At 37.9% G+C, this 12517-nt stretch overlaps 1 protein-coding gene across 1 annotated transcript in view; it reads left to right on the top strand.

The window, feature by feature from the left end:
* Window positions 1-12517, top strand: part of PARD3B (par-3 family cell polarity regulator beta) — a 976716-nt gene that overhangs the window by 811457 nt on the left and 152742 nt on the right. The window contains exon 20 of the mRNA XM_037043522.1: window positions 10709-11011. Coding sequence (XP_036899417.1) covers window positions 10709-11011 — 303 coding nt within the window. The remainder of the gene's footprint in view (window positions 1-10708; window positions 11012-12517) is intronic.

Below are 12517 nucleotides of genomic sequence, written 5' to 3'. Positions count from 1 at the left end.
GCCCAAGTCAGGGAGGACTGGTGTCCGATGATACAGCCTCATAAGTTGTAGCAAGGTGACGGATGTTAACCAAGTGTTAAAGAAGACTTGGAAGTGTTCGAATAGAGAAGCAGTTAAACTTTCATTCTTTCCGTGATCATCCAAGCTGCTATCTAAAGAATGGATTCTCCGTGCATGGACATCTCTAGCCACACCCTTCTCCCTTTTAAAATGTGTGCTTCTTTATTGCTGTTACGTGGAGACTGTCTAAATCTCAGGTAGAAGTGAAGGGGGTTAAGGCTGTTTCCCCACATTTTAGCACTCAGACCACTGCAGTACCCTGCTAACCACAATAAAAAAATGCCAACCTGTCCCTTAGTCCCAACACTTTACCATTGGCAATTCCTTTGGCAATTCGTGGTTCCAAGAGGAGATAAACCAAACCTCTTTTCAATTGCTAAGAGATTTCTTATATTAATTATAAACAAAACCTGGAGGAAAGAGCCACTAGGTGGACCAAAGAAGAGGGAGCCAGTCGAGTGATGGAATGCTGTGGTCAGAACTGAGAGTGACCACTCAAAAGAGTATGTCTGACATAATGTCTGTTGGTCTTTGTGGAGGGATGAATGAGGATAGATTAGACATTAGGCCCCATGTGCGAAAACCTACTGGCTCTCATATCACATGAAAGATCCTCACTGTCATTTTCAAGACCGTCTGTGGGTAGTATGTGCTCCCTTAAATAGCCTTCCTCAAACTACACCGAGGTGGGAAACAGTGGTTGTGGTTGAACATTTCTCCTCATTATCCATTGGAACAGGAATGGGGGGGATGCCTTACAGTGTCCGACAGCTCATTGGTTGAGTCACTGTAGACACAACGGGTGCCCTCTGGATTAGCTTGTTGGACCTTCTCCGATGGCTGTGTGGGGGGAATCATTGAAGGTAGTGGGTGGCTTTTTTCATGTTCCATTCTTAGCTTGTACATGAAGGGGGACAGACGACAGGGATACTCCTGGTTCCAGTTCATCTTAGAACGGTACCCCTGTTAAGGAGACCTTGTCGATATCACTTTGGAATTAGGAGAGGACCTAAGTTTGCAGACATGATAGACAAGCCAGTGATTCCCCCACCTGTCAAAGTCCCCTGTCCTTTTACTCTTGCCTAGCAGTTTTTAGTATATAATAAATGCTCAATAATAAACGTTTCTCCGGTTTGAACCAGAGAAACCAAATTGACTCACAGGCTCCACTTTTTTGGCATGTGTCTGGACTTCTGAGAACAGTCTGTATGGTTTCTCCAGCACAAAGTAAGATCTTGAAAAGACAAAAATAACAATCCTAACAAGCACTGCAGAACATGCAGCGGTTTAATAAAATATTGTTGCGGACCTGTTTAAAGTCTCTTGTATAATAGAACAGGAGGGAAAAGACTACTATTTTCTGCTTCTTTAAAACACTTCATCATACAGAGTACATGGTGATGGGGACATTACGTGTAAAATGAGTCGTTCCCATCTCCAATACGGTTGTGGTTCCACACTCGGTTTGTCCAGGCTCCGTACCTGGTATGTCCAGGCCCTGTAGACATTGATCATCTTTCTGGAGCTCTTTGTAAACCCAGAGTTTTTTCCAAAAATATTCTGTGTGACCATGGCCTTGAGACACCTGGCATTTACGGCTGAGAAAACAAAGGAAGTAGAGCCACCTATGTGGTGTGGATGGATGCCCGTGTCCCTGTGCATCAGCATATTTTCGTGTGAGCAAGCTTTTAACGACAAAGATCAAAGACATGTCCAGGCGATCACTGGCTAGGTGTGACATTCCAGGTGACAAAATGGATGGAAAAGAAGAGTGTGAAGGAAAGGAAAGGGAAATGTAGCTAGTTTCCTCTTATTCTCTGGATTCTTCCTGTTTCCTCCCCAGGAAGTTTATGTAGATGTACAGAAACTCAGTCAGCATTAGGGATTCATTCCTATTATTTTCCATATGATGGCGAGCAGCAGCATGTCAAAGGCCGGTCATTTATTTTTACAGATAATCGCCCCAGACAGCTCCTAGGATTAAATTGCTGTAATCCAGATCATTTCAATACAGAAAACTTACTTTTTTCTCTGCTTTCCACAGTGGACACACATAAACGGGGGAGATTATAAAAAATACATAAGGCTATTTCTTGCTACATACAAATGTCATAACAATAAGCATAAAGAACAAGAAGAAAGCACATCAATATCTTGTGAACTTTGTTCAACCAGCAGAGTCCTCTCAAGGGCAAATTCTTACAGCTCTCTTCAGTGTAATTCAGGCCAGCAACTTGGACCTCTGTGAAGGTCTCCACGGCCTAAGGTCACCATTTGTAGGGGGGACTGTCTAGGGTTGCAAAAAAAGACTTCTGCATTATCAGAGGAGATAGCAAGCACTGTGTCATTCATCTCCCTCTTCCCCTTTTGGGGGCTAATTTCCCAATGAAAGCTAAAGGATGTTTACTAAGCATTTCTGAGAAATTTGTCCACATTATGAGAATGCAAATTACAGGAACTCAGTACATTAGCAATGGAGGAAGTTTAATGGGTCTGGGAAAGGTATAAATTTAGGGAAAATGTAAATTGCAATAATAAGGGAGCCTTTGCTGAATGGAAATTCTCTTAAAACAGTAGTAATTAGAAGCAATGGGAGAAATACTGGAGAAATTAGAAATCTTGCCATTCGACATTGTAAAAAATGCAGCAAATAGGTAGGAATTGGAAATGATTGCCATGATTTTAGAATGTGAAGTGAGCTCAGTGTCAAATACGTATAAACCACTCAATGTGGGGAATTCAGTAGGAACTGGACTGTGTGGGATATGAAATCTTTCCCATGGTCGTCCTACCAACACAAAGAACTGGTGAATTTCTCAGCGATCTCTAGTATTTGAGTGTTCTGAGTCCACACCTGACTCTCACAGGCATTGCAAACATTATTGCCTTGACCTGCATTAATGAGCATCTGCATTGCCTTTATCCCAGGACATCTGATGAACCACAGGTGCAAATTCGTGTACAATATCCATGTTCCGGCACAATAGCCACAAGTCTTTGTGCAAAAAGAAAAACATGAAGCAAAAGCCCACTGAAAAGATTCTGTTAACAGCATTAAAGAATTTGCATATCAGCATTATAGAATATAAGTTTTACTTTCCAGAAAATTTATCTATTTATTACAAGATAAGTGATAAATTATCCCATCAATCTAGCTCCCTTACCACATCAGGTCTGGTTTAGGCTGACAAGAAAAATGCACAGGACAAAAGGAGAGATCATTTAGAAAATGTTATAGATAACCAGGCAGGAATGAGACAGTCATGAAAAATATTAATGCAGTCAAAATAGTTTTGTTGAAAAGATGAAACATTGATCACAAAGACTGCATATGACCCTATATTGGCTGGTCAGAATAATAATAATAAAAATAGCTGTAATTTTTCCTGGCCAGGTATATTGCAGCTTAAAATGGCATTCAAAAGGAAAAGCTGAAGAAACAAGGCCTGTTCACTGGAACAAAGGATAATGGTAGTGACCTAATTGCAACTGCTATTATAAAAGCAGAAATGATAGCAGGACAAATTATCTCCACTGTCCAAAAAGAAAGCTGTACAGCAGGTAGTTTGTGATCTCTTTTCACGATACTCCTCCTTTTGCCCCATAGCTCTCCCCTGAAAAACCTCTTCTGACCTCAGCTACTGTCACCACTACAGGCAGCAGACTTTCTCTTCTACCATCTATTCATCTGTATCTCTGTTGTTCGGGCTCACACAGCAGCCAACAAAGAGAATTCCAGTGCCTGCATCCTCCTAGCACTGGGCAAGTCGATCAGAACTATACTGTTGACTCATTCTGCATGAGTCAAATCAAACAAGAAACAGTTTGCAAAAGTCACAACATTTTATAAAGTGGTTGAGGGTAAAGAATAAAGTATGGAATGCCAATCAATAACTTTAAGTGGAATTATAAAAGGCAAATGACAAACAGAAAAAATATATGCAATTTATGTCACAGATACAGTGTTAATATTGCTGCTACACAAAAGTCTTTGAAAAATTGAGGGCGAAAATGACAATCTGCTAGAAAAATCTGCAGAAGATATGGACACCTCACAGAAGAGGAAATGAAAATGCCCCTTAAACATATGAAAAGATACTCAGCATCGCATAATAAGAGACAGACTAATTAAAACTTCACTGAAATATTACTTCTCACTTATGTTTATCAAATATCTCAAAGTTCGAGAACCTATTTTGTTGGTGAGACTGAAGAGAAATAGGTATTCTTCTACACTGCAGGTGGTAATGCAAAATAGAACAATTATGGGAGGAAATTTGTCATAATCTAGGAATATTAAATGTGACTTTCTCTTTGACCCAGCTATCCTACTTCTATGAATTCATCTGAAAGCCACAATGGCAAAAATATGGACTGATTTTTGTGTAAGATTCATCATTACAGCAGTATTTGTAATAGTAAAAGATTGGAAATACCCGAATGTCCAAGAATAGTAATTAATTAGATAAACAAAATCATGTTCACACAGGAGAAAGACCTCTGTTCGCTAGTATACAGTCTTTCTGTTCACTAATATGCAGTTGTTTTACATATTTAACAAATGAGATTGAACCAAAGAAAAAAAGCAATTCCTAAATATCAAAAATAAACCAAAACAAATAACCTACTATAAAAGAAATTGGTTGTATAGCAACTTAGGGAAATGAATTACTTCAAGTAATGCTCAAACAGCATTTTGACTCTACATATCTAGTGGAATATGTTCTAACCAAAGAATAGAGCTATAAACATCTTAAATTGTCATCTAATAGTCTGTTAGTAATATTGGTATTATTATTGTAAAACTGTATGTATTTAAAATCGTGTGTAATGATACAAATAATTATACCAATGGTCTTAAGAATCGAGATTTTTCATTTAAAGAAAGCAGAAACAAATATAACTCTCTTAAAAGTAAAGTCAAAATTCTGTGATGTTATATTTGAATCAAAAATATTAGTATGGGCTTGTGATTTTTTTCAAAAAGTTATATGTCCTGGCTCTGTTCATAGAAAAGTAGTAGAAGCAACGACAACCCTACAGGTGAGCTATCCTAGGGCCCCGATTGTGTTCCCTAGAGATAACTTCCCATTTAAAAAAAAAAGAATTCCTTGGAGAAGTGGCTGCTTTCAGGATAAGGAGCCTGGGGTGGCTTGTTTGTCACATAGCAAAAAAGCCATTAATGACAACTGGGTCCAATCAGAAGGACAAAGGAGACAACATAAAGTGCCCACCTTGACCAATAAAACACAATCTTGGCCGATCTCCACAACAAAAAGAGTAAGGAGTACAATTTATTGAAAACATAAAAGTTTTTTAAAACATAAAGTTCACAATGATATTCACTATCCCCACTTCCCCCCAGAAGGTAGCTAACAACTCATTGGACACCACTGGAAACATCTAGAATACTAAGTCCTTACTCTGCAAATCAGCAATTAAAAATAACTGAGCATTTATTCCACCTTCCCCATACTGTGCATAATTTAGGATAAACAAAACACCCAAATTTTTGAGGGAAAGTTTTTTTTACAGAAGAATTCCAACTTATAAATGTAAAAGGAATAATTACTTTTAAAAATTATCATTTTGCAACCTCTCATAAAATAATTCAGGCAAAAATCACTGATGGAAGAAATGATCCAATGAGCAATGGAGACATCAGTTTGTCAACTGAGCATCATTAAAGTAAGACAACCTGAATCGTATGCTTCTTAATGTTACATAAGTTGAAGCATATATATATATATGTATAGTGTGTATATACATATATATATAGTGTATATATATATACATATATATATATATATACACACTAGGTCCCAGCTAGGTAGCTCAATTGGTCAGAGTGTCGTCCCCATATACCAAGATTGCAGGTTAGATCCCTGGTCAGAGCACATACAAGAAGCAATAGATGTTATGTGGGTGTCTCTTCCTCAGCTCTGGTGCTCTGGGCTTGGGAGCCTGGCATGGGATTGAGACTTAAGCTCCTGAAGGGGAACCTCTGCAGTTGAGATATTTCTCCTGGTCCTCAGCCGCTGCCTGTGGGAGCAGGGCCAGCCCTTCTGCACCTGTACCCTTTCTACCTGTCTTAGTGTGGCTTTTCTGCAAGTCCTTGGTTATAAGACTTCTGTTCAGCTAGTCTTACAGCTGGTTATTCAGTTATAAGGCTGAATGTAACTTGGTTATTCAAGTTGACTGTTCTGTATTTTAGGTATAATTCCTGTTTGGTCCTTTCGTTCTGGGAGGAGATGAGTGTGGCTTCTGGACTCTGCTGCCATCTTGGATCTCTGCCTGTCATTTTCTTGATGCTTTTTTGATGAGAAGGTTCCAATTTGAGTGAATTTTTTCTTTTTGGTTTTTCTCTCTCTCTTTTATGTTTGTTTCCCTTTATGGTTCATTATTTTGTATTCTCTCTAAGAAATCTTTGCCTACACCAAGGTTGTGAATATACTCTCCTTTATTTTATTCTAGTAGCTTTATTGTTGTAGACTTTATGTTTAGGCTTATCTTCCATCTTGAATTGATGCCTGCTATGGTATCATGTAGGGACCACGGTTTTTACTTCTGAGAGACGACTTTTCTATATTGATTTTTCAGTGCCACTTGTTGAAGAGATTTTTTCTTCTAATTGAATTACTTCAGCATGTTTGCTGTAAATTACTTCACCAGATGTGTGTGTGTCTGTTACTAGACTCTGTCTTCTGTTCCATTCATCTGTGTGTCTGGCCTTTGGCTCAATTGCTGAAGGTCTATAGTAGGTCTTGAAGTTAGCAGTGCGAGTCTTCCAACTTTATTCTTATTTTTCAGAAGTATTTTGGCTTTATTTTTCCCTTTAGCTTTCCAGCTAAATTTTAAAATCACAATGATAATTCTTGGAAAATAAACTTGTTAGAAGTGTAAGAGGGATGGCATTTAATATATAGAATAACTTAGATGAATTGGCCTCTTAACAATCATAACATTTCCTGATCCATGAAGGAAGTATAAAACTTCATTTATTGAGATCTTGTGTAATTTCCCTCAACAATATTTTTTTTGTTTTCAGTGTAGAGTACTTACACATCTTTTGTTAAATTTATCCTTAAGTTTGCAATATTCCTTAATCCTCTTTTAAATGGCCTAATTTTCTTGATTTTATCGTCTAATGGCTCACTATAGTATATAGTGAAATAAGACTGACTTTTTTATATTTAACTTGCATCCTTCAACTTTAACAATAAAATATATAAATTTAAGAAAACATCCCTGATAGAAAAAAATATATACTTAAAAATATATATTGAAAGTTATCAACCCAGAATGACTCTTCTAGGAAGATTATTAGACTTTAAAGAAAAGAATTTGACCAGCTAAGCAAAAAGGACATGTTTCTTGTAAGAAATTTACAAGAGAAGTAGAATTAGATTATTATCTGGCTTTTCACAGCAACACTTTGTCATAAGAAAATAGAGTCATATATTTAAAATACACAAAGAGAACAGGTGAGCTGCTGTGAATCAAAACTGACGGACAGAGATATGATGGAAATTCTCTTTGAGGAAGATTAATCTAGCAGCCTTTTAAGGTACAGATTAAAGTGGGATATCACATCACAAAGTATATAAATGTCAAATCACTGTGTTATATACCTGAAACCAATGTAATATTATATGGAACTAGTCTCTAACTGCACTATCCAATATAGTACTCACGAGCTCATGTGGCTACTGAGCACTCGAAATGTGGTTTGTAAAGCTGAAAAACTGAGTTTTAAATTTTATTTAATTGTAATTAGTTTCCATCTATATAGCATCATATAGTTAATGATTACTGTGTTGGACAATGCAGATGTAGGCTGTTTAAGGCCTAAAGACTGGACTGTGGCTAGAGAAAGGGAATTAGAAGAACACATCCTAGAGGTGTAATGGAAAAAAGAATCTATGTTTTCATGGGGTGGGGGGAATGAAAGGTTTAAACACTTCAAAGGTAGAGTACTGGGGAGAACTGGGGACTGGGTGGTACCATCCAATAAAAAGGATATGTTATCCAGGGCTGTTTTGAAAAATAGATGTTTTAAAAGGTTGAGTTCCCAGGAATAAGGAGACTTCCAACTAGAAATGACTATAAAGAATTAGAAATCTCACACCAAATTGGGGCAGGGGGTCAAAGCAAAATATATATATATATATATATATATATATATATATATACACACAAACATATAATATTTATATAATGTTATATACTGATATTATATATTATTATATTTAAATAAATATAAACATGATTATATGTATATATACTATAATAATAAATAATATATAAAATATTTTCCATTTCTCTCTTGAGAGAGTCTCTTCTGTCCCCAACACCCCTTTTCAGAGATTGCCTTGTCCGCCTTCTCTCGAGAGACCCCGGTCTATGGCATAATAATGATGGTTCAGAGAAGTTACTATCGCACGTACTGAGTGGTTAATGTGAAATTATTACTGCAAGACTTAATGGTGTGGAGAGGATCGAGAAGAAATTTTGTTTTGTTTTAGAAAGGAAAAACAAAAGGTAAAATACTGGGATGCATACACAGAGTACTTTTCATCTGAGAATCTCTGCATACTCAGCACCCTTAATTCATAAGAAAACCTCAAAGAAAGAGAAGTGATGAAAAAAGGAACGCAGAGACTAGTGTTCTGTTTCTGTGATTTTTAAAAGTCAAGCTTGGTGTTTCCCTGTTTCATTAATGCACAAGTGTAGCCCCATGGGGCGGCCATGAGATGTTTATCTTTCTGCTGAATGATTTCTCTTGAAGGCATCGCACTTAGGAGGGACAGGAACCACACAGAACCCCACCCCCTAACTTTATTGACGTCCCGCACTCTGTTAGCAATGGAAATGTATCCCTGTCACCACAGTGCAGCAAGCGTTCTAATCATCCAGTCAGCGCTGTCCCTGGAAGGATTGTTTTGTCGCAGAATAGAGCAGGTGATCTCCTTTATCAAAAATTATTCAAAACAAACATCCATAAATCTAGGACTAACACACATTGAAAGAGGATGGGCAGGGCCTCTTCCTGGGTAACTACTGCGTAATCTTTCTTGCATCTTCATTCCAAATGCCTGGGAGATTCAAACTCTCCTTTGTGAAAATATAAGTTCTTCTAATTATTTATATGTGTAGTGTGAGGTACATGACTTGACCTAGTCAAAAGAGATAGGCAGTAATGGATCTTGGCACTTGTTTTCATCTGTTGTGACTTGAGGATAGATGCTGGGTTGTTTTTATTTTTGTCCTATCTTTTTTTCATATTTCATATTTTTCCTCCTTCCCACCTATACTCAAAAAAAAAAAAAAAAAGCCATTCTACCAAAAGAGAAAATACCTTGAAAGAACATGGCTTTTAAAGATTTTTACTAAGAGTTTGATGTTTTGTAAAATAAAACTAGCTGCCATGTGCAAAAACAGCTGTTTTTGTTTGAAGAGAAGAAGATACTGAGAAAGTTCAGGTTTGTTTTCACTCATCTGAACCTGCAATATAAACCACCAAGTATGTATAGACCTTTTGCTTCTAGCCCACAGCTCTCTTGTATTCTCTGAGCCCAGGACTTTGGGTTTGTCACCATCCTTTGTTAAGAGTCTTTCTTTCATCATCTTACCTCTCTCATCCTGTACACAATACACCTCGTTTGTCCAGTGATGTGTAAGATTACATTCTTTGCTCATTAGCACCGAAAACCTCCTGACACCATCAGATCACCATTGTCCAATAAGATACACGGTGACCTTTCCATTTTAACACCTAGCTGGGAACCTAGGAGAGCTGATCTAACACTTTCCAGATTAAATGTCAAATTCTCAAAATTCAGATGGATTTGGAATCCACCTAAGTATACTTTTCTGCTCCCATTCCCAGTAGTCTACACAGCACACTGATTAGCAGAAGCATTTTGTAATATCACTTAAGGCTTTAGCACCATGGAGGTCTGCCAGTAATGGTATTAAATTCGCTTATATGCGCCAATTCATCTCTGTCAGGAGTCTATTAATTTCTTCGCTATTTTACTCTATCCCTAGTCCCTATATAATGAGACACAATGATTCCCATTTATTTAACAAAAAAACTTGAGAGTCTCTTATAAATTACATCTGATCCCAACTGCTTTTAGTGACCAGAAAGCCTCTGTATTTCTTTTTCATATTCAAATCAATTTTTGCAAGCTCTTTTATTTAGAAGAATACACTGGAACTCTAGGATGCCAAATAATTGAAATCGTAGACAAAGTATAAGATTCTGATGGGCTCCTTTAACACGCACCCCTGTTCCAAGGCAGGCCTCCATGGTCACACCAGATGTACTATTCCCACGAACAAGCACACCCCACTGGCAGAGAAGGAATGTTAGTGAAAATCAGCCTCTGACTCTGCAACCAGCCTAGCCGTCAGTGGGAAAGATGGGGAGATACCTACAGGATTTTTGTAAAAGTCAAGACTCTATGTAACAAAGGCCGTAGATATAAAATTAATCCCATGGTATATGCTATTCACATTTCGGCACGGTATGGTTTTGCGAATACAGGAAAGTGACTAGGAAGAATTAACATCCAGTCAGGAGAATGTATGACTATATTAGCATACAAATTCACCTATATCTCTATCTGTTCTACGTTTTCAGGATTGGAGCAAAACATCAGGAGCTAAGAGAAAGGCAGGCAAGAGGTCTCATCGATTATACTACTGGTACAATTGGATCATTGCATGACATGGATGATGATGAAATGGACCCCAATTATGCCCGAGTGAACCACTTCCGGGAACCATGTGCATCAGCAAATGTCTATAGGTCTCCATCTCCCCCTCGGACTGGACCACTGGTTTATCCTCGAGATGGCCGCCCACTATCTCCGGAGAGAGACCACTTAGAGGGTCTCTATGCCAAGGTCAACAAGCCATACCATCCACCAGTGCCAGTTGACAGGTAGTATGACTTATTGAAAGATGAATGTAGTTTTAATTCAGTTAGTTTAAAATTATCTCTACTTCTGAAGCGGATAAAAATATATCCTTCAATCTATTAAAACTGAAATGGCACAGTATCCTTGACAAGTGCTATGCTTTGACCTAACTGTAAGGTATCAGCTATCAAAAATAAAACAATAGCCAGTTATAAGATGACATGAATGAGTAGTAGAAGTTGAGTTCATGGTACAACAGGGAGTGATTTGTGAAGGAATATTGTGACAGAGAACTAATGGAGCAAACTTTGAAGGAATACAGTCCCTTCTCCTAAAAGTCCTACTGTCCTATTTAAAAGAAGTGAGGAGCCAGAGGAGGGGATGACTTCTATCTCAGCAGGTGTAAGTGAAGCAGAATCAGATTCCTGCAGCGGTGCAGAGGACGTTGAAAAGTGAGACTGGGATTTTCTACTCATGGAAAATGTGATCCTGTACAGATATTCATGGGTGATCAGAGGTAGAAAAGGAGACAATCTTGGCAATAGGATTTGATGAAGTAGAGAGAGATAAGAAGTGACAAGGCCAAGGATGTTTAGGTGCAGCCACTAAGGAAAGAGATAATAGGACCGTCTGTCATGCAATTGAAGTAGGTGGTGAACAAGACCATTCCAACCCCACCTCCTGCCAAAAGTAAAATGCCTCATCTCTTGAAAGGCTGATATAAAAGAGTGTTAGTCAATATACATTGTTAGGTGACCCTTAGAATTACACGGGCAAGGAATGAGTTTACTGACCTTGGTTTAATCTGGCCGTAGCTTGAGGTCTGGAGGGAGGAGGGGGAGGGGGAAGGGGAAGGCACAAAGAGCTCTCATTCTAGATGGAAAAAAAGACTTGTTTTCCAGGTTCCTTTAGGTCCTATTAGTAACCAACTTTTGTGTGATAGTATGATATATTGCATATGTTTACCGTCTACATTTCCCCAGCTGGGTGATATTATGCACTTTCAATTAGGTTGGGGAGAAGCAGGGGAATCATGGCATTTTTATGCAGACTGTAAAGTGTAGCTTCACAAGACTGATTACCTTTCAGAGCCTTTCCAATAACCAAGTAGGAAGGAAAGAGCAATTTTTAATCCTTACTGTCAGGTTTGCAGGTTGATAGCATTAAAGAAAGATGGTCAAGTTTTTCTTTGGGATAAAATGAAAATATAAATTTCTATGACTGTGTGAGACAGCCATAATAACTAAACTATTAATTCAAATAACTGATTAAAAGTGGGCCTTTTTCTCCCAAGCCTTTATATAGGGTTGAATTTTTGTTGTATAAATGATAATACCAAGCATGAGTTCTCTTCTGGCCCTGACCGTAGGAAATCTTACTTTCTCTAAATCAGACCGGTCTTCATCACCATCTGCTAGAACCCCAGCACAGACCTTTTTCTAGGAACTTCCAAAGCCAGTGTTTCTCAATTCTAATCCCAGACAATAAATATGAAGCATTCTGTTGAAAAAAATGTTCACTAGTCAAAT

Source organism: Sturnira hondurensis, unplaced genomic scaffold, assembly GCF_014824575.4.
Source record: "Sturnira hondurensis isolate 20B ecotype Veracruz unplaced genomic scaffold, ASM1482457v3 Scaffold0004136, whole genome shotgun sequence".
In the NCBI taxonomy this organism is placed as follows: domain Eukaryota; kingdom Metazoa; phylum Chordata; class Mammalia; order Chiroptera; family Phyllostomidae; genus Sturnira; species Sturnira hondurensis.
This window is presented reverse-complemented; position numbering and strand designations above follow the sequence as displayed.